This window comes from Callithrix jacchus, chromosome 2, assembly GCF_049354715.1.
Source record: "Callithrix jacchus isolate 240 chromosome 2, calJac240_pri, whole genome shotgun sequence".
Taxonomy (NCBI): Eukaryota; Metazoa; Chordata; class Mammalia; order Primates; family Cebidae; genus Callithrix; species Callithrix jacchus.
In genome coordinates, this window is record NC_133503.1 from 191,084,276 (window position 1) to 191,107,136 (window position 22,861).

At 46.3% G+C, this 22,861-nt stretch overlaps 1 protein-coding gene across 7 annotated transcripts in view; it reads right to left on the reverse strand.

Moving 5' to 3' along the window:
• The window catches only part of TRIO (trio Rho guanine nucleotide exchange factor), a 376,037-nt gene extending 359,875 nt beyond the window's left edge, over positions 1-16,162 (reverse strand). For 2 of the 7 annotated variants that reach the window (XR_013532357.1, XR_013532356.1), the window contains exon 1: positions 15,602-15,851. Coding sequence is in view for 4 of the 7 variants with exons in the window: in XM_035291759.3 (XP_035147650.2) it covers positions 15,602-15,764 (163 nt within the window). In the remaining 3 variants the exon portion in view is untranslated. Of the gene's footprint in view, positions 1-14,460; positions 14,618-14,950; positions 15,021-15,601 lie in introns of those variants that run through there. The other 5 variants (XM_035291761.3, XM_078365654.1, XM_035291759.3 and 2 more) reach the window with 4 other exon arrangements.
• Positions 16,163-22,861: the final 6,699 nt, after the last annotated feature.

A 22,861-nucleotide genomic window follows, 5' to 3' on the forward strand; every position in this document is an offset into this window, starting at 1 on the left:
AGGTAGACTTGAGCTAGCTGATCATCTTTTATAATTTTAATTTCTACATTATTCCCCAGCACATTTTTAAAAGAGGCCAAAAGAAGAGAATCTGCCTAATCATCTTGCCTCTTTAGACTATAAACTCCCACTGGACAGAATATTATTTTTGCCATCTCCAGCTGTATGGCACCTGGCATGTTAACGTTGCTCAAGGGATAAACAGCTCATTCATTATGCAGTGTCATGTATATTAAATAATGTCCATAAAGTCCCTTGAAGATGAAAACCACTTCAAGTGCTAAGTAATTCTGAACCAGGCATTTGAAACTGGGAAACAAAGATGACAGGCCAAACATCATGAAAAGGTCACCACCTGGCAGGAGGCGTTGCACTAAGAGGCTCTTGTTCCCACAGACTCTGGTCCCTTTGCAGGCATTCTACACAGCAGACCAACCTCAACCTGCTCTACGTGTTCTTAATGTATATAATCAGGGAAAAGGTTTCAAAACACTACCAAGAACAAAAGTCCTTAGTGGCTCATCTCTTTCAGGGACTGTACCCAAAATAAATTTCAAAGCCACACAAATTCTTCTTTCTGCGATGTCTCTTTTTTAATTGAGCTGGAATACTCTGTATGAAGTCTCAATTCTAAAACAGGCACAATGAAAATTATTGCAACAGAGCATATGTGATTTTATGCAAATTAATGCCGTTTCTGTTTTAGACTCTAACAGCGTACTCTATGTGTCGGTCTATATGCTGGTGAGCAGAGGTGACTCCAATATTCAAGAATATAAAACTCACACTAGCAGAAAAACATTAACCCCAATTTTTAATGTCAAGATCATTTTCAGTAGAAGCACAGCAGAAAGTTGCCTCTCCCTTCAACTTTCCCAGAATGTTTAAAAAACAATAAAAACTAAAATATCATCAGTTTCCACTTCTTCAGCTACGCTCTTCACTATCTCAAAAGACACCACCAGGGCTAACACAATATACAGCGAAACAAAGTCCCTCTCCTTTTTTTCAACTGAGACTTCCTGAAAAGTTAACCCAGGGCTTTCTACAAAATTTCCAAATATGTCATCTAATCACAACTGAAACCTGCTCAAATCTTATCCACAATACCCTCCTTCAAACAGCGGTGATTTTGTTTTGTTTTCTAACACCAAAAAAAGGAAGAGTGGGAGTCAAATCGCTCAGTATGAGGCACATGTCAGAGTAGGAGACACCAGCACAGGCAGGCTCGGCCTTCCGAAGAACCCACCATGCACATAGTAACCTAGTCGTAACAGCCAACTGATCTGGAGCAAGCTAAAATCCTCTCTGAGTTCCATTTCCTCAGGTATAATGCTGATTATCACTGCCTACCTTGTAAGGGGTATGAAAAGTGGCTTATACGTAGGAAACACTCAATAAGTGAAGTTATTTCAAAATCTGAAATGTATCACAAATTTATACAAGATTTTTTCTTCTTCTTTTTATTTTTTTTAAAGACAGGGTGTCATTGCTCTGTTGCCCAGGTTAGAGTGCAGCAGCGCAATCATGACTCACTGCTGCCTCAAACTCCTCAGCTCAAGCAATCCTCCCACCTCAGCCTCTTACACAGCTGGGACTACAGGTGCACACCACCACGCCCAGCTAATTTTTAAATTTTTGGTAGATACTGAATCTCACTACGTTGCCCAGGCTAGTCTCAATCTGCTGGGCTCAAGTACTTTGACCTCAAGCACTTTAACCCTCCCACTCTGGCCTCCCAAAGTGCTGGGATTATGGGTGGAAATCACCATACCCAGTCTCATCACTATCTAATTCCAAAACATCTCCATCACACCCAAAAACTTTCCCCAGAATGTTTGACCTATTAGCTGTCATTCTCACTACCCCTAGTCATCACTTTTTACTCCCAGATTTCCTAATTTCAAAAGCCTTTCTCCATTAAAATATTAGTAAGCAAATTATGATTATTTTTCTTGCTAAAATGTGTAATCATAGGAAGGGTTTCTAGAAATACAGAGGCCAAATTTTCCAGAACACAATCTAACAAGCATGAGGATGTTTATGGGCAGCACAGAACATAATACATGAAACTGAGACTGTCTCCCCAAGTCATCATTTAATGTAGAAAACACAGAACAGGCTGGGTGCAGCAGCTCACATGTATAATCCCAGCCCTTTGGGAGACTGAGGTATGTGGATCGCTTGAGCCCAGGAGTTCAAGACCAACCAGCCTGGGCAACATGGTGAAACCTCATCTCTACGAAAAAAGATACAAAAACTAGCTGGGTGTGGTGGCATGTGCTCGAAGTCCCAGCTACTCAGGAGGTGGAGGCAGGATCACTTGAGCCCAGAAGCAGAGGCTGCAGCGAGCCAAGATCACACTACTGTACTCCAGCCTGGGCAAAAGAGGACCCTGTTTCAAAAAAAAAAAAAAGAGGAAGAAAGGGAGAAAAGGAGGGAGGAGAGAAGAAGAGAAGAGAAAGGAAAGGAAAGGGAAAAATAAAAGGAAAAAGAAAAAGAAGAACAAATAAAATCCTAAGCTATCACCCACCGTTCCATGATTTCTGGGACTGAGTGCACGTAAAGTCAGTTCCCAGAAATCCCGCACTGAAGCAGAAACATAGCTGCCTTGAATTTACTGCAGGTGGTTTCTGGGAAGAAATATCTAGTCAATGAAGGGCAGTCATCAACAGTCTCTCAAGTCATAACTCAGCTTATTCCAATCCATGAACTCAGCTTCTTCCCCCACTTGTATAAAGTACTGGATCCCTGAGAAAGGTCCACCTGACCCATTCTCCTCTATACACCCATTCACACTGGCTCAACATTTTTCCTTTTCATTTCTTTGCTTTGGCAATTTGTACGTTCAGATGAAGATGACAAACTGTCTTTCCCACAACAGGTGTCCCTTTTATAAACTGTACCTATTAGAAATTAATCTCCCTTTCTTTTCTGGCGACTCCTGATTTTTCCATTTTGTGTTTCGACATCACCAGAAAGTAAGCTGTTGATAGAGTCTGGCAGCTCTTTTCTTAGACATGCCCCAGGGGAACTGCAGAGCATTACTTCATCTGTTTTGTTTGGATAACTAACTGACAAGGCACTGAGCTGAACAGAAGCTGACCACTAACTGCTGATTTGAACAGTTTAAACTTGGGGCTGGAGGTTCATTTATCACCATGGTATGGGTTAGCATTCTGAAATTACTTTCTGCTTATTGTAGGACTGAGTAAGTAAGTAGAGACATGGAGGATTAAAGGAGCCAGGTTTTTCACTGCCAGAGAAGGGAATTACAAATACGGAAGAAGAAAGACTAAAACACACCCTGTGGTACCGTACTGGAATTGGAGACGCTGGGCATAAACACATGGTTTTTATTACTGACAGATAGGTACATAAAGAGATCTCAATCACGTGTGCATATGTGTAATTAATGTCTACGCATATGCCACATACAAGCATACACTTCGTAGCTCTGTCTACTGAGCGGTCCTAAAAGCAATGATAACTCTGTAGCAAGGAGCATGCTTAGTGCCTAGATCATGTTTCTAAATACCATTCTCTACTAAAATGAACCACTTCTCCAAGGGGTCCTTGCAGAAATGGCCGATCCCAGCACTGGGGCAAGAGAAGTACAGGATGCACTTGGAACAGTTTATTGCGCCAAAAAGTAAGAAAGTACTCCCAAGAAATGATGGAGACAGGTCACAAGAGATAAAAGGGCCAGGCTGAAGGGGCTCCCACTAGCCAAATCTTACACAATTAGAGCATCAAACTAAGTGACAGTACCGGATCATAGCTCACTGCATAAAATACGAATCCCTGAGGCCACATTTATATAAATAAGTGGAACAGAAGGAAATGTCTTCCTTACAGTATAAAGTCAACTAAATACACAAGGAATTACAAAGTTAGAAAGAAAAACCCAACATTTTGCAACCATCATATTAATAACTGGTTCAGGTAAAAACCATCAATGGATGTTACAACTAGCAAATCAAAGGAAGGAGAGGAAGAGAGGATTTTACACAGCCTCAAATTATCTCCCCACAAAATGCTACCTAATGACAAAGGGACAAAGAGGGTGGAGAGACCTGCTAGTCATCACCTGAACCACGTGATCAAAGTGCACATCACCACAGTGGCTCAGTGTTATCACATGTTCCCAGACATGATGCTCAGAAAAGGATCCAGCCCTTCGGCCAAAAACGCACAGCCTGATTCTAGTCACGAGAATCATGTAACCCAAACTGAGGGGTGGTCTTTAAAATCACCACCCTGTAATCTTCAAAACTATCAGGGTAACAAGGGAGACAGCCTGAGGAGATGTTCCAAATTAAAGGAATCCAAAGAGACAGGACAAACTGAATGCAGCATGGTCCTGAATGAGATTCTGGACCGCGATTTTTTTTTTTAACTGTCAAAAAGGACCATCCTAATACAACTGATAAAAAGGCGTTAAAGTTAGTGATTTAGATTATGATATTGTATCAAAATTAATATCCTGATTATGATTATTATGTAAGAACCTGTCCTCACTCTTAAAAAATACACACTGAACTATATAGAGTTAAGGAACTCTCAAATGGTTCAGAAATGAGATAATATGTAAATTATCTATATCCAGAAAGAGAGACAGAGGAAGACAAAGCAAAAGTGGTAAAATACTTATAACTGGGCATCTGAGACTGTTCTTGTTTCTCTGAGCATGAGCTCTGCCTTCTCAAAACAAAGTTTAGCCCCTCCGAAATAACTTTAGATGTAATCCACAATTAAGACATGGACAAATTAAAAGACCAAAAACTACAAAGCAAAATCATAATACAACTAAGTTAATTCAGACCTGAGCTTTGTATCACCTTTATTAGTTTAAAATAAAAGATATACTACAGTATCAGGTCAAAGCAATCCAGGGTCTTACATTAAAGACCAATCCTTTTAATTCTAGAAATTCTCAAAAGGTAAGAATTACCAAAAAATGTAAAACCTTGAAAGTTTTAGAAACTCCTAGGGCAAACTAGGAGGAAGTGAAACTTGTAAATGTTTAGAGCACAGTATGCCTTCTGATTATACTATGCCTGCCTTCAAGAGACCAGCATTTCAATCACCCTGAGTGAAATATTCAAACTCCAAAGTAAACGTGGAGTTACGGAAAAAAACAGGGCATATTCCCAGTGTGGAAATGATGCTGGAAAACAACAGCTTAGAAGTTTTCTGTGGGCATAAACCTGAGCAAGCATCCCATAAAATCATACCATCGACTGTGAGGGGGTCACATGAGGTGTGGCTGCCGAGAATGCAACCCACAAACAGAACGGTCTAGAACACGTGCCTAAGACAGTGGGAAGGAAATGACCCTGCTTCCCCCAACTAAATGTCATCTACGTGCACATTTTGATGAATAACAGCAAAAAAATGAGTGGATGCAACAGAACAGCTATATATAGCAAACCCGGGAGTTACCACACCCACTTCATAAAACCGTCCCCAAAAAAGCAGCTCAGTGGCCTCCCTCCTGCCCCTCCCACTCCCCAGCCGGCCGTTCCTTTCCTAAGTTAGAAAGGAAGCCCTGATAGTGTTCTAATGTGTCACACACAGCAAGGGCTGAGAAACCTCCCTCCCTGGCCAGCGTCTCCCTGCCCTTCCCATACTCCCCTCCCCAACATTAACGGCCACAGAGATTTCCTATCCAACACTTAAGTCCAAGTCAAGACGGCCAAGAAAACAAGAGGGCCAACATTTCTACCAGGATTTCTCCCCAGACTGTGAGCCGGGGGAGCCTGTAAAACTCAACAGAGCCAACCTGCCTCCACTGGAAAGCTGGGACTGCTAGGGTTATTGACGTAAAAGGTAACATCAGTTTTAATTAGGTGAGAAGGGGAAAGGCACAGAAATTAAATTACAGGGCCCAAACCAACATGACAAAAATACTTGCTATAGCCTGGAATCTTTCACTCAACTTTTATTTGGTGTGAGGCTTGTAAATTATAGCTTTGATCCTCGACACACAAGTACACAGAAATTCAATTTTAAGGATTGGCAGTGGGATGCTGTATAGAGGAGGGGTCATGTCTACTCTCTCCCTCCAATGGAGAGGGAAGGTGCAGGCAAAGGGCTTTGTGATCTGGAATCCTTGGGCTTAAATTCCAACTCAGGCCATCACAAGCAGAGTCAAATGGAGCAGGCAGGTCACTTGCCCTACCAGAAGCAGACATCCTCATCCACAACCCGGGAATGGCATCCACTTGCTGGAGGAGAGCGAGCTGCATCTACACAAGGCAAAGTCTATCAAACACTCTGCACAATGCCTGGAAAGTACAGGCCCTCAGATGCTAACCAGTGGCGGCAACACAGAGGTAACAGTGAAGAGGGAGATTTTACCAGGTTTTCTTAAAGGACAGGATGGCACTAATAGCTTCGGGAGAAAAGGAAATAAACACAGTATTTTAAATCTCATCCTATGACACTGCAAGCAGGTTACTACTCTGCAGATGCACTTATTTTACTTTCCTCCGGAGCACAATTCCAAAGGTGTTATCTCACTCCCAGTGACAGGCATCCCGGCAGCTGCTGTTAAAGATTTAGAAGATAACAAGGGCATGGCAAGCATGGACTGGGGTGGGCTCTTGCAAGACTGCCATCCTACTTTCCAAAGGCTCCATGTCCACTCTGTTATCTGTTTCCTTTATCACAGAAACTCTATGTGATTGCACCTCAGTCTTGCATGGATTTTCAAAGGCCTCCAGCTCTTTGGTTCAGAGGACAGGTCCCATCTTACAAACAGGCCGAACCTTACTGAGAATGCAGCCCCCAGAGGAGTTGAGGCTGGACCTACTGAACAATGCCATGAGGTATGAGAGAAAGACCTAACAATGAATCTGGCAAATTCTGCAATTAAGTATTGGAAAAGTAATATGTACACTGACTAAGTAACAAAATTCTGACACTCAGTAACTCTACAGCGAAGCCCCTCCCATGAAGAGCTGCTCTCCTACGGGCAACCCATCAGGATGCACTGATCTGAACTGGCATGTGAGTAAAAGGTACAGCCTGAAACCATCAAATTAGCACCCGTTCTCCAGGCTTCTGGACCCAAGACATACTAGGATACGTGCAACAAAATTTAGATGGAGGTGAAGTGACTCTTAGAAGTGTGAAATACATCCTGCCCCTGTGCCATCTGGGTTTGCCTTTTTTTTTTTTTTTTTTTTTTTGAGCTAGTAACACTCCCTTGCATGCCAGCTTTCATTGCTCTGGTACTGAAAAGGGCAGTGAACGCTGGGAAGAATTTCTCATAATGAATTTTAATTTTTTTAAAAGCTACCTACAAATAAAAAATCTATTTGTTTACTATTAGACTGATGAAGGATTTATTCTAGTTATTTGGATGACACAATATTGGGCAATTTAAACTTTAGAGATTTTATTGTGTGAAGCTAGTTAGGTGAAAATAATTACAGTCAAAGCATTTTTTCCATGTTTGTGTGGTGGCTTCAGAATAAAAAATAGAGGAATTGCAGTTTTTGCTCCTTATCATTTAAAACTTAAACTAATAAAGTTATCCAAAAAAACCACAGAATTTTTATGGTATTCTGCAGGCCCTGGCATATCTGTCATGCAGAACAAGAATGAACTAAAAAAGTAAACACAAATAAGAAAATCAAAACTTTCAGAATGCAAATGCCAAACAGTGCCCTTTCACAGGTATCAGTGGTATCCCTCAATGGCAGCAGCCATAAAGAAAGGAAACATTGTGAATTTGGAAAAGTGGGTGGGCCAACATATGAGGAAGTAAAGCAAAATGAATAAACAATGGAAATCCATTTATACACAAACACTGTTGTGACCAACATCTTAACAGCTTCTCACATGCATCATTTTCAAATTACAACTGAAACATTTTGCCTTAAAGCATTCATGTCATTTATACTGTCACTCCATACATACTAGAAAACGTAAGTTCTTTGAAAATAGATTTCAAATATTAGTCTCCGATATATTCATTCCTTCTTGCACTGAACCACCTGTTCCATAGAATTCCAAAGTGGGGTATTTTGTGACTTTCCAAGACATACATACATACATACCCAACACCCACCATGAAAAACCAGGCATCAACAAACCCCATCTAAAAATATTTGAGGAGTATGCTTTTAAATTTGAATTGTGTTTTTCTCAAGTTCATGTATAGCTTTATTTTATGATGATTCTTAAGTAGGTGGGGCTAACACTTCATAAATTTATTTATTTAACTGTCAAGACTGTGAAATAGGTAGCTGTCAATTATGTACACAAATGCCCCAGAACAGAGGGCAAATGACCTCCTATAGACACTAATGTAGGAACAAAGGCCTCCAAATGAAACTGCTCCTCCTTCAGCCCCAGGAACTGTGACGCGCTGAGGCTCAGCCTGCATGTGCTACTTGTCATCTTTGATCTGGACAGCAGCACAAATCACAGGAGTGGGAAATTTTGAAGCAGCAAAAAGGTAACTGTCCATAGCTAAAGATTATTGTCTTTTAAGTTTGCAGATTTGACTTATATGTCAGATGGATTTCCAAGTTAACACGTATTACAGAATTCCAGGAAAGAATCTTTATTCCCCCCATCTATCTTTAACGTTACACTAGATTACCCCTGCCAAATTATAAGCTAGGTCCTACACAGCAAAGTATGAACACAACGAGTATTACTATCTTTCAAATCAATATAAAAATCTTCCCAAAATAACTCAATTTTGTTCAAGTTTGCTCAGAGAAAAATTACTTATCTGAGCTTTGGCTTTTGTTGATATCATTGTCTCTCCCTGCATTTCCTTGATTACTAGTAAGGCTGAATATTTATTTTTTGACCATTCACAATTTTTTGAAATGTCTGCCTATTTTCTTTCCCGATTGTCTTGTCTTAGTGACTTGAGGCAGCCCTTCATTAATTACAAATATATAATTCTTTGATTTTTAATAGATTTTCTCCCAGTTTATTGTAAGCCTTTTTTTAATGTCACATTTTAAAATAACATACAACGAAACTGTGTGTGTGTGTGTGTGTGTGTGTGTGTGTGTGTGCAGGTCTGTGAATTTTAACACATGTAACTGACAAAACCAGGATACAAATCAGTTCCCCATCCTTCACCAGCCTCCTGCCCCCTGGTAGCCACACTTCCCCACCCCTCAATTCCTAGCAATCAACGCCCATCTGTTTTCTGTCACCACGGTTCTGTCTTTTTGCCAGTGTCATATAAACAGACTCATACAATATACAGCATTTTGAGACTGTCTTCTTTTACTCAACATTAATGTAATGGCTATACTATAGTTTGTGATCTATTCACACCTACACAGTTTCAATGCTAACAGCAGACACACAGCAAGGGGCCCCCTTGGCCTTTTCCACAGCAACACAGTAATGGAGCAGGACCAGCTCCTGTTCCTTCCAGGAAAGGGGTCCACAGAGTGGCCAGGACTAACCTTCTTCCTGGAACCCCTCCCCAACAGAAACCTCCTGCAAGTCATCCCTGTCCACAGCAGGGCCACAGACTGTGAGAAAACAAGCCTGATGGACCCACATGGACACCAAGAAGCCAAAGTACCCTAGACCTAGAATCCAGTCTTTGTGTTGACTAAGTTTTCACGAAGCTTTCTCTGTCAGTGTAACTGCTAAAATGCACTAATTTATGACAAAGCCCAAATAGGAAGATGCTTCCAAAACACCAGCTCTAGACTAGTCTGCAATCCTCCCCACCAGACAAGAGTAGATACGTGGCTAATTAAAACAACAGCCAGTAATCTAAAACTCAAATATGTTCATCACCAAAATGAGGTTTTACATTTCCACAGCCCCTGTCATCAAATCAAATATACCCATTGCAAGTGGCACAGGGAGAAGCCTCAGAGGCTCAACGCCCTCCGCCCCATGCTCATAGCCTCATTCTGGCTTGCTCTCTCTCCCCACAAATAACCTTTCCCAGAGGGCAGGTGGTTAGTAATTTGGGTTTCAAGGGCCTTCCTTATGTGGAGAAGGGACAGAAAAGAGGAAATTAAGGTAACAGTGCAACGATTCAGTAAGCAAATTAAGTGTTTCCATGAGTGAATGCGAAGTGAAAATAAGTGCTTATGCACTTACTAACCATTAAACCTGCGAACAAGATTTCCCAAAAGCAAGACAGTCTGCACAGAAGGCTCAGTAACATCCAAAGGCTGGAGGCCCCACTGGAGGGTCTAGCCAGGTATCTCCCTTTGAGATTTATGAGCTGGCAGGGAGCTGGGCACCCTGGCAGTGAGAGCAAAGGCCTGTTCTGTGGGCACAGTGTGAAGAGACCAGGGGTCCAGGTGTGACAGCCGGAAGGCAGTGGCACACAGGGCCCCACAGACCTCTCTGCCCACTCGTCTGTGCTCCCTTCCCCTCAGTTCAGAGGTACCGCGATAGGAATTCACAGAACAGCTCCCGCTGAGTATCAGAGGCCAGAATTCCTAAGTGCAAGGGTCATGGGAAGTCTCCCTGTTCATTCCCTCTCCCGGTGACCCACTGAACAGCACATCAGCAGAACTGGAATAGGGCAAAGAGAACCATGTGGCTGCACGTCTAACCACCTGCTTACCCTTTGCTCCAACTGGGGGCCAGCCTGGACTCTGCAGCCCACGAATTAAAATGGGGCTGAGAAGATCTACAAGACAGCATCTCCATCCACCAGGCCAACCACACCATCACTCTTGTCAGTTTAGCCAAGTCTACTCAGCTGAGTACTTGGAAGAAACGGGAAGAGGAGTTCAGAGCACCCACCTTCCACCAGAATACACAGGGATTCTCCCTCAAATCCAAGTCTTCACTGTCCAGGGAGTCACTACTGTTTTTCCTGCCAGTGCTCTGTTCAAATTTTGTCAAGACAATGCACTTAAGAAAATAAAAACCAATTCATTATAGAACTGAGGAGGAAGGTGGGGGGTGTTATCATTGCTTTCTGTAGTAAAACACAGCTCATCCCTACAACATCAGTGAGTTTTCTAGGCAGTAAAGTGTGGCTATTGACTAAGAATTTGACTTTTCTCTGGATTTCTGCCAAGGATATGAGATAAAATTTTATTTTCTCAATAGTCAAGTAAATAAACTTAGAGTAAATACTGAATACAGCAAACTTAAGATTATGACAGCTTCAAACACATCTTTTTCACTTGCAATTCAGAACAAATCCCAAATTTATCCTAACATTTAAAAGGTCAAAAAAGACCGCTGAAATTACCTGTTTATAGCAAACATTTAGAAACATATTTAAACCACATGCTTCATTTTAAACACCATCACCGACTTCATTTAAATCTTGATGAAACCTTTAAATGATGAAAATGGCTTCTTTAAATCTTCATTTGAATCTTAGTTAAATTGCAAAGGGAAAAAATACAATATCCCATATCAATACGTTGGTTTACAAGGTCTCAATGACAAGCTTCTTTCAATGATGACTTTATTGCACTTCTTTGATTTCTCGAAAGTCACTTACGGGATTTTTAGAAATCTCCTTGCTTTCCTCTAAAACTGACTATGCCACCTAAAAAGGAAAAAGCAACATGCACTATCAAATTACATTTCTTTCAGCTTCCATTTTCTAAATATTGAAGGTAACAAGGACCTACTTCATAATACAATCATTACTGGTGCTCACAACGACCAAAGCTGCCAGGATACTGAATATCAACAAAAGCAGCACAGCAAACCTGGGCCAACTACCTAAGTGGCGTTAAAAGGCATAAATATGAAGAAAAGCTTCCCTTGATACTCCGTAAGGAAACCGTCATATCAAAACACATAAAGGTAGATGTGCTTCTCCCTAAGTAACAGGCTTGATTCACATGTTCCCTGGAAAAAGAGGGGCTGCAGGAAGAATCCAGAATAAGACTTAATAACGAAAGAAACCCAGCACGACAGGACATGATGCTTCAGAATAACCACAAACCTTTATTCTCCACATATTCGTTTAACGCCAACCTAAAGCATGCCAGGCAGGTTAAAAATAATGCATTTATGTAAGCACCCCCACCACACACACTCTCTCTTGCAAGGTTAAATAGGGAGCTCTGAAAGAATGATTTATTGCCACAAGAACAGAGCCCCAAAATAGATTGGCAATAAAAATGATTGGTCCCAGTGGGGTTGAGAACTAATGTAAGCAACATCCTGGCTATGAGAAGCGCCCAGAAAAGAGCACCAGAGACCAGGGCAAGCTTCTCGGCTGAATCTAGCTCTACCCAAGTTCCACTCTAGAGGGCAAGTCATGAAACCTCCCAAGGTCTGATTCCTCATCTGCAAAATAAAATTAAAACAAGACTAGCTCATTTCTGTGGTGTATATATATATATATGTATGTTGCTTTTGTATTGCAATGTTTTACTGTGCTGAGCTCTGTGCAAAGAAGAAAAGTGAAGTTGGAAATTCACTAACACCTGCAGAAAATCTCTCAGCTGCTAACACACAAGCACCAGGACTTGACTCATGTTATTACAACTCAATCCACTTGAACACTAATTGGCCTGCCTGCTTCATGCCAGGTCTATAAATAGGTGATCAGGATCATCAAAATGAATAGGGAGTGCCAAGGTCCTGAGCAGAGAACGAAATGACAGCATGGGGAGTGAGACCTTGGGTGAGGTGAATCCTGGGTGGACGCTGAGCAAAGCGGAAGGACCACGATGGCGCTGGAGCCCTGAACTACCTAAAGAACAGTGGAGAACAATGATTACGCACTGGGGGCTCAGAAAGAACCAGAGTCCACAGGGAAAGGGAAAGAGCGCCAAGATCATCTGCAGGACCCCTCTTCAGGGCAGGGGTACTGTCCCCTGAGCCCAGCTCCAAACTCTGGCAGGTGACGGAAGTGCTAGTGGAAGTGAGCACTTCCAGTAATGGAGAACTCACAAGACTGTTCACTCTATTTCTGAACTCCCCTTAATTGTTTAAAAGTTCTATTAAAGTCTTCTCTTTTTATTTCATCCAACCACAGGTATTAGTTTTCAATCTGTGACAACAAAGACGAAGTCGAATGCAGGCAACGAGAAGGAATTTTAAAAAGGAAAGAAAATCAGGCAGCCAAACAGTTTCAGGGCTGAGAAAGGAAAGGCAACCAATGGAAAGCCTCTGTCTAAGTCAGGTTGGCACTTTTAGTGCCAGGCTCAAAAACACACCCTGATCTGTCCTCCCCTGTCAATGAGAACCTATTTTGCCATGTTTCTGCGTCTCAGTAAAGGAAGTGAGATTTCTGATAGATCTGACCGCTCCATTCACCTCAGTCTCCTTGCCTGGTCTGCCCTGACTGTTCAGAACCCACCGCACACCCACCCCCACCCATCCAACAGAATGGCCCCTCTCTGCCCCCTGTTAGGCATCACTGGCCTAGATGCTAGAGCCAAGATCTAGGTCAGGGACTCAGAGCTGCCCAAAGTAGGTTTCACTTTTAAAAAGACGTTCTAGGCTACCCCCGGAATGGGATGCTGTATCTGATGTCCACTTAAGTTCTGCCCTGACTCCTGGTTCTAAATGAAACAACTAAAAAGTTAAGTTTGGAAGGGAGAAAGGAACAAGCCAATGAGCAACATTACCTGGCTCTGACCCAAAGGGAACATGAACAGGAGCCCCGGCAGCGAAGGCAGCACAGACCTAGGCAAAGCCAAGAGCCACGCGGACAGGCAGCAAGTCTTCAGTATCTTTTAGGGAGGGCGCTTAGCAGCAGCAGAAGTGATTTTTCTACTACGCATAATAGAGATGTAAAAAAGCCTGGTCTCACAAGCACCAAAAATTCCATCTCCAACGCAGAAAACCCTTTCTAACAGAAAGGAGCTGAATTCTGCACAGAATCTATTATTCTGTGACAGGTGGTAGAGAGAAAAAGAAGACAGGCTAGACTTTAGCTTCAGGGCATGAAGGGAATACGTCCCAGTTCTCCTATTAAGAGGTAAGACCGGGCTGCTCTACCCGGACAGTCGCACCAAAGAAAAAAAAAAAAAAAAAAAGGAGAGTGGCTTTCATTAGAAGGAGTTCATGTTTTCCTAAACCTTTGCTTTCTGCAGGGACCTCACAAGGAGAGCGAGCCCGGGGGAGTAGATTAACCCCAACCTAACACTGGAAAGTCGGCTGTGTCACTCTCAGCCCCAACCAATCTGCTAAAATGAATAAAAAATAACTCCGCCTAGCAAAGATCAAGACAACCTAGGCAAGACAGTAATAAGCCAGGTATCTACTGGCACTGCTAACTTCTGCCTCTCACCATCGCCCTCCCGGTGCAATTGCTCCTTGTGACCCGGATTGTCAAACAGATCTCACCGAATCTGCGGAGGTGATTTTCAGAGGCCACGGAAAAGCGTGAGCCGCCGGCCTCCCGGGCGCTCCCCAGCGCAGGGCCACTCCCCCGGCCCGTCGATGTCCCTAGCCCAGCCGTCCTCCCCAGGGTCACCACCAGCACCCCGCACTCGCCCGCCCGCCTCTCCAGGGCCCGACCTGGACAGCTCTCCTCGGCTCTCCAACGCGGAGTCTGCATCCTCCCTGCCCCGCGCCCGGCCCGCTGAGGACTGCGCTCCGGGATGCCGGCCCCGAGGCCACCCCCGCCGCCGCCTCTTCCTGCTGCTCCTCAGCCGAGGCACGAGCAGACTGGACTGGGCGCGGGGACGCGGGACGCGGGGACGCGGGCCCGGCTCGCGCGGGATCTGGGCCGGGGCGGGAGGAGGCGCCGCCGCCGGGGTACCCGGGACGCCCTGTCACGCCCCCTGCGCCGCACACCGCGTGCCCCTCCCGCGGTCGGACCTGTGGCCACGCGCGCCTCTCCCGCGGCCACCCCCTCCGCGCCGAGGTGGACTCAGGGCCACCTCGCGTTGCCTCCACCGCCAAGCCACCCACGCAGTGCCCCGCGAGCCCCAGCCCCGTGCCGGCCCCTTCCGGGGCCACGTTCCCAGCTGAGCCTCCCGGGCCGCCCCCAGAGACAATGGCTCACCTCGCCTTCCCGCCCTCCGAGCTTCAGCTCGGCCACCGTCCCCCATCCCTGGGCAGTGAATACGGTGACTGCCCCGTTTCACAGAAGTGAAGACCGAGGCCGGGGAGATGACACGTCAGAGGGCAGAGCAAAGAAACCCGGCTGCTAATGGGGTCGAGGAGGGTCCAGGTACCCATCGGCCAGAGACAGGCACAGATGAGAGACCAATTTCCTGGCCCGGAGCGGCTCCGGCCTCATCCGCTCGGCCTCCGGGGTAGGAGCCTCCGCCCACGCCATCTCTGCCGCCGCCGCCTCGGTCCTCCGGCGAAAGAGACAAAGAGCCGGCGCCCCAACCCTCGAAGCCGCGACCGCCGGGAGCGGGAGACCCGGGGATTCTGCCCTGGAACTAGGGGCGGGCGCAGGGAAGGCGAGGTGGTGGCGTTCGGGCCGAGCCGCGGCGCGCCGGGCTGCGCGGGCAGCGGGACACGCGTGTGTGGGTCCCGCAGCCCCGGCGCAGAAGAGCAGTGGCCCCGGGCGGGAGCGTGCGGGCCCCGACCGACGGACGGGCTGGCGGGCACCGGCGCGCGGTGGCCGGAGCTGGGCAGCTCCGCGGCGGATCGGTCGAACCCTTGCGGCAGCGGCGCCGGGCGGTTCGGCCGCAGTCGCACTCACCGGATCGGAAGAAGGCCGCGATGTCGGCCAGGTCCTTGGCCGCCTCCTCGGACCCCTCGCCGGCACCGCCCCCGCAGCCCGAGCCCGCCGCGCTGGCCGCCGCTGCCGGGCCGGAGGACGCGGCGGGGGCGGCGGCGCCGCCGCCACCGCTGCTGCCGCTCATGGCTGCGGCGGCGCCCGCGACCGCGCCCGCCTCGGGCCCCGCGCCCCTAGCGCCGCCCGCCGCCCGCTCCGCGCTGGGCCTGGCGACGCCGAGCACCCAGCTGCCCGCGTCCGGCGCGCGGACGCAGAGCCCGGGGGTAGCGGGGGGCGGCGGCGGCGGCGGCTCGGCCCGAGGAGCGCGCCCACATAGACGGGGACTCCGCCCGGGACCCGCGAGCCGGCTGCGGGGCGGGGGCGCGGAGCCACGGCCTCCGCGGCGTCTGCCGGAGTGCGGACAGCAGCGCGCGCCGCCCGGGCACACAGTCGCGAGGGCGGGGGCCCGTGGCCGGCAGGAGCTCCGGGATCACGGGCGCCGGCGGCTGCCGCGAGCCTCCATCTTGATTTCAATGGGGAAGGAAGGAGGGGGAGGGGGAAATCACGGCAGAGGGAACCCGGGTGAAAGGAAAAGGGAGAGCAGGGAACCGAGAGGAAGGGAAAAAAAGAGGGGCTTCGGGAATTTCCGGCGAAGCTCGTCAGGGGCCGGAGCTTGGGCTCGGCGGTGGGCGGAGCTTGACGGGAGGGGAGGGGCCTGTTGGGAGGGGCGGGGCCGCGATGAGCAGCTGTGAGCTCGCAGGGCCCAGCGCGAAGACTGCGGGAGCGTTAGGCTCGGTTCGGTCTCCTTCACCCGGGCAGCGCCAAGTTTTGGAAGGAGCAGAAAGGCTGTGACCAGCTGGGGCGGACTTTTTCAGGCCCAGCATTGCGCCCCCAAGCGGGGCGCTGGCTCCTGTAGCAGAGCGCGGTCCCCCGAGCACAGAGGCGTTTCGTCGTCTCGCCCGCTCGCCCGCAGGGCTGGGTGACGCGGGCCGGGGCGGGTGCCTCTGTCAGAGGCGCGGCGCTGGCCCTGGCTCGGGGAGGGGGCTTCTTAATAGTTGTGGAGTGAACATAGAGGGCCTGAAAACAGGTTATCTGCTCCAGTCCTGGAGGCCACGGTATTCCTACGGTACAAAGCTCTCCTGTAAAATGGGATTCTTCTTGGGAAATCCCTGTCTCCCAGGGGACTTTCGGCTGCCGAACCTCGGATTCACGGCTCCTCCGCCCTTACTCCGCCGGAATGAATGGGGAAGATGACGGGAGCTGGGGACGCCAAAAGAAATGTTCCTTTGCAGAAGATCCTTGTCAATCCAGCGTGGGACGAATATTTTAGTTCAAAACGCCTATGCCCTGGGTACAAGGAGAGTGAAATAATGGGTATCAGAGGTTAAAGGATCCAGTGCCGGAGGAAACTGACAGAAACAAGAGAGATGAAAAACAACTGGGTGATGAAACCACCGCACGAGTATACTGAAAATAGACAAATATTAAAACGTGAACGCTGGCCATCAGATCTTCACCGTTGGAGTGGGAAGTTACAGACAGGAAGAGGCTAGAGTGATCTTTGTGGTACAGGATTAGAGTTGGAGACATCGGTTTGGACTCATGTTTAGGTCTATACCTATATTATATATCCATATGTGTAATGAGCCTATGTAGATATTTGTAGATACAGGTTGCAACACATACATGTGTCGCCTTGCTTTGTCAGTTGAGTGGGCCTAGAAACAACACTCTGTAGCAACAAGCACACCTAGCGCTCTGATCTTGCGTTTAATACCATTCTCTAATAAAAGGAACCAGAGCTCCTTGGCTGATTCTAGCACCTGGACAGGAATATTCAAGGTGCGCCTGGAACACCTTGTGCCTAGGAGTAAGGAATTTGCTCCCCTCCATGAAAAAAAAAATTTTTTTTTTTGAGACGGGGCCAGGCTGGAGTGCAGTGGCACCATCTCAGCTCACTGCAACCTCTGCCTCCTGGGTTCAAGTGATTCTCCTGCCTCAGCCCTCCGAGTAGATGGGACTACAGGCGCCCACCACCACACCCGGCTAATTTTTGTATTTTTTTTTTTAATAGAAATAGTTTCACCATGTTGGCCAAGATGGTCTCAAGATCCTGACCTTCTGATGTACCCGCCTCAGCTTCCCAAAGTGCTGGGATTACAGGCATGAGCCACTGCACCCAGCGGGGAAAAAAAAAATGTTTTTAATCAACAACAGCAATGGTGGGGGTACCTCAAAGGGACAGAGGAGATAATTGAAAGTACTCCCAGTGGCCAAAGCTGAATCGATTCGAGCAAGAAAATAAAGCAGAATGTGATTATAACCAAAAGTATAAAATAAATATCTATGAGTCCATAGTGATGTGAATAAATGATTAAGCAAATAAGGGGGGTTAAGTAATATATAACATACACTTAAAAATTAAGTAAATCAGTGGGGTTAAGTAAATACCTTGGGAACAATTCCAAATAATTTATGTAGCTACTGTGCCCTCCATAAAATGGACTGGAACTCCCCTCCCTTAAACTGTGAACTGCACATAGTAACTTCCTTCCAAAGAATACAAAATGGAAAGGAGGGGGAAAACAGTAACTTTACAGTGGAGAAATGTGACAAACACTACCTCGGCCAGGTGGTCAAGGTGAACAGCAGGAGCAAGAAGGCATGTTGATAGTATGTAGCCTTGATATGATGTGATGAGACCAGCATTTTACCTCTGTGGTCTTCCTCTCAAAAACCCATAGCTCCAATTCAATCATAAGAACAACAGTAGATGAATCCCAGCTGAGGGACATTCTACAAACAACCAGACCAGTACTCCCCAAAACTGCCTCGGTCATCAAAAATGAGGGAAGTCTGGAAAACCGTCACAGCCAAGAGGAGCCTGAGGACACAGGCTGACTAAATGCAATGTAGTGTCTTGATGGGATCCCGGAACCACAAATGAACATTAGGTAAAAACTAAGAAAATTTGAAAAACATACGGACTTTAGTCAATACAATAGACCAACATTGCTTCTTTAATTATGAGAAATGTATCATACGAATAAAAGATGCTAATAATGAAAGAAACTTGGTGTAGGATATATGGAAACTCTGTACTGACATCACATGTTTTCTGTAAATGTCAGTCTATCCTAAAATAAAAGATTACGGCTGGGCGCGGTGGTGCACACCTGTAATCCCAGCTTTGGGAGGCTGAGGCAGGTAGATCACAAGGTCGAAAGATAGAGACCATCTTGGCCAACTTGGTGAAGCTCTGTCTCTGCTAAAAATATAAAAGTTAGCTGGGCGTGGTGGCGTGCACCTATAGTCCCAGCTACTCGGGAGGCTGAGGCAGGAAAATCACTTGAATCCAGGAGGCAGAGGTTGCAGTGAGCCAAGATTATGCCACTGCACACCAGTCTGGTGACAGGGCAAGATTCTATCTCAAAAATAAACAAATAAATAATAAAAGTTTATTTTAAAAGTTATTGAAGAATAATGCAGTAGGTCCAAATTTCACAGGCCATGAGGTCACATGTGCTGACAACATTCCTTTGATTTTGCTTCCAGTTAATTTATATCTCTAGCTCACACTAGCCCTATGGCAGAAAGCTTAAGTTTTAGTTTAGGAAAAACTCAGTTTCTGGGGGTTTTCTTTGTCAGTTAGATGTTCCTCCCTCCCCCTATCTTCTCCCCAAGGTTGTAGCCAAGCTCCCAGAGGCTTTTGCTCCAAGTGGCAATAGGGAGGTACCTGATCGTTGATCATCAGGGATTTATGCTGGCATCAATGTACAGACGTGTCCAACGTCGGTCCCTCCACCCTGGCATCCCGCCTGAGTTGCAGGAATTGCTCAGGCCTTGCCTTCTACTGTTACTTCTTTCCCAACCATGGGAACTCTGGAGGTCAGCTGGCAGTCAGTGCCACTCCTGAGCTATTCCCAGCCACCCAGAAAAATAATCAGCTGTTCACTGGAGTGCCCAGTCCTTCCCCACCCCAACCATCAGCAAGGCTCCCTCCCCAACCAGTCTTAGAAAACAAGACTAAGATCTCTGCTTTCCCATCCCTCAAGCCTATCTGGGTATAAGCTCTTATCTCAGAGGATCATTAGGGTTTGACACTATCCATCTCCTTTCTCCCATATTAAATAATATTTATGTCCTCTCCAGAAAGAAAACCTCACTCCAGTTTTGTCATGCTTTCTTCAAAATCTACTGGGTTTCTTGGCATAAACTTTGTGTTCTAGAGGAAACTCAGCTTTAATATTCAACAATGTTTTTCCCCTCAATTATTCCTTCTGCCATGAATTCCAAAGTGTCTCTTAAAATTCAGAAGCCAAGTGCCAACTTATTTTTTCTCTTTGTATCCCTCCCATAACCCTACCATGCAGATTGTGAATACAGAACCACGTCTTTGCTGCCAAAATGGTGAAGAAAGGTCAAGAATTTGAAAAAGTCAAAACTGCTTAGGAGAGAGGAACAGAGTGGATGAAATGCCGCGGCAGAAAGATTGGCAATACCGTAGTGGTGGTGCCTGGGAGGTGACAACTGGAAAAGACTGACTCTCGTTGGAGGATCTTGGGTGGAGGCAAGCTCTGGAGATGGGAGTTGGCCTGAAAGGGAATGTGGCTGAGTGGTAATAACTGCTAAGGATGTTGGGTAATCGACATGTCTGGGGAATGGTGTGGATTTGGGCAAAATGAGCTCTCTAGGGTTGGGACTCAGATTTTGATCAGTTCTGTCTCAAGGAGAGTCAGTTTCAAGAACGCGATATGGAAGATTTTTGTCTGAGTGTGGGATTTGTGTGCAGGCTTACCCAGATTGCATTAAGAGAAAGAGGCTGCACGCAGGTTTTTTCCTTCTGCTATCTGAGCGTGTGGAGGGGGGATCTAAACAGGGTTTTGTGACAGCTGCTGTTGATTCTGCACAACCTTCAAAATTCAGCTCAAATTTCATCGCCTCTCATGAACCTCTTTAGCCCTATTCGTAGGCATGGGGCCTTGAGAATTGTCAGCTGGTCATCAGGGTGGATTGGTAAAGAGTCTTTTGGGTCCTTCCCACCCGTGTTTTTTCCAGTCCCTGGAATAGCTCTGAATATACAAATCAAGCAGAGGACCGGGTGACAGGTAGAAGAGGGAATTAGGACGAATGTGCCTAATAAAGAAAAAGGGGATGGAATTTGGGAGGAGCATCTGAAGTATGTGTGTGTGCACATGTGTGTGTATGTGCTTGTGTGTGCAGGTGTGTTTGTGTGTGTACAGATGCTTTTCCTTCCATAGATATTGGGTTGTAATTAATGAAGATCTTGATCTGGTAGCAGGAAAACCCAGCAATTCAGGGAAAAAAAGATAAAGGTAGATTTGGCTTTGAGGTGAGCTGAAATTTGGAAGTTGCAAGGAAGGTTTTATTATTACTAGTGTTTAAATGAGAGATATATAGGAGAAGTGACAATGTCTGTATTTGCTGCCTTGGCTTCTAATTGATCAATTTTTACAGTCTTGTTGCTTAAAAACAGCTGACCTGCTGTTCTTGGCCAGTAATTCAAAGAATTCCAAATTGAGCCCCCAGCCTGAAATCTGCAGGATCTGAAATTCTACCTGGTGAGATTCATTCATTCTGATCCTGGCCAACTTTTGGTCTTCCAGATTTCTCTTTAAAGGATAAATACTCCTGGGAATGCTAACACCTTAAGCCTTTATCACTTAATACTTCATAGAGAAGATTAGTGGATTAGCCGAGCATTGGTCCAAAGTAATGAGGGATAAAAGAAAGAAAAGAGTGATGGAAGGCACCAGTGGAAAAAAAAAAAAGGACTGGCCGAGCACAGTGGCTCATGCCTATAATCTCAACACTGAGAAGGTGAGAGGATAGCTTGAGGCCAGGAGTTTGAGGCTGCAGTGAGCTCTGATTGTACCACTGTACTCCAGCCAGGGTGACAGAGCAAGACCCCATCTCAAAAAAGAAAAAAGAAAAAAGCATTGACTTTGCTTGTGCTTGGAGCTGATCTTACTGCTTCTGTCTTGTGTAGAACCTGGGCTAGGTCTTCCCTAGTGCATTTGCAACAGTAATGAAGCTTTTTATATTCGAGGCTCACTGATTACTTACTGAAGGCCTCCCATTGCATGCAGGAAGCCATCTAAAGACTCCATGTCCAGTTTTAGACTGTTCTAGAAGCCTCGATTTATTTATGCAGTAAACATGTACTGAGCTCCTACTATACGGAATAAGCTCTTTCAAGCACCAGTGAACAAAACCAGCCAACAGTCTTGACCTGGAAGAACTTAGCTTGTCATAGGGTGGATGAGTGTGACAGACAATAAGCAAATAAGTAAAATGCATCATGGCCAAATACAATAAGTGCAGTGGAGAAGAATAAGACAGGAAAAGGGGTGAAGTCTGAGGGACAGAGCAGTGCAACATTTGATGGGACACTTGAGGAAAGATCAGAAAGAGGTGAGAGAGTGAGGGTGTACATCTGGGCTGGGCATGGTGGCTCACACCTATAATCCCAGCACTTTGGGAGGCCAAGGCAGGTGTATCACCTGAGGTCAGGAGTTCAAGACTAGCCTGGCTTACATGGTGAAACCCTGTCTCTACTGAAAATACAAAAATTAACCAGGTGCAGTGGCGCAAGTCTGTAGTCCCAGCTACTTGGGAGGCTGAGGCAGGAGAATTGCTTGAACCCAGGAAGCGGAGGTTGCAGTGAGCTGAGATCACGCCACTGCATTCCAGCCCAGGCGACAGAGACTCCATCTCAGAAGAAAAAAATGCTCAGATTGCTCATGCCTGCAATCCTAGCATTTTGGGAGACCAAGGTAGGCATATTGCCTGAGCTCAGGAGTTCAAGACCAGCCTGGGCAACACGGTGAAACCCCACCTCTACTAAAATACAAAAAATTAGCTGGGCATGGCGATGTGCATCTGTAGTCCCGGCTACTTGGGAGGCTGAGGCAAAATAATTGCTTGAACCTGGGAGGCAGAGGTTGCATTGAGCTGAGATCAAGCCACTGCACTCCAGCCTGGGCTACAGTGTGAAATTCCATCTCAAAAAAAAGAGAGAGAGTACATCTGAGAAGAGGACTTAAAGGGAGTTGAAACAGCAAATGCAAAGGCCCTGAGCAGGAGCATGCACTGCTATTTGGAGAACATAGGGGATGCCACTGCAGTTGAGGGAGGTTGGGTGTGGGGCAAGAACAGTGGATCTGGTTGGTGAGGAGCAGGAATCTCAGCAGGTGCTCTGTAAGGACTCTACCTTTTCATAAG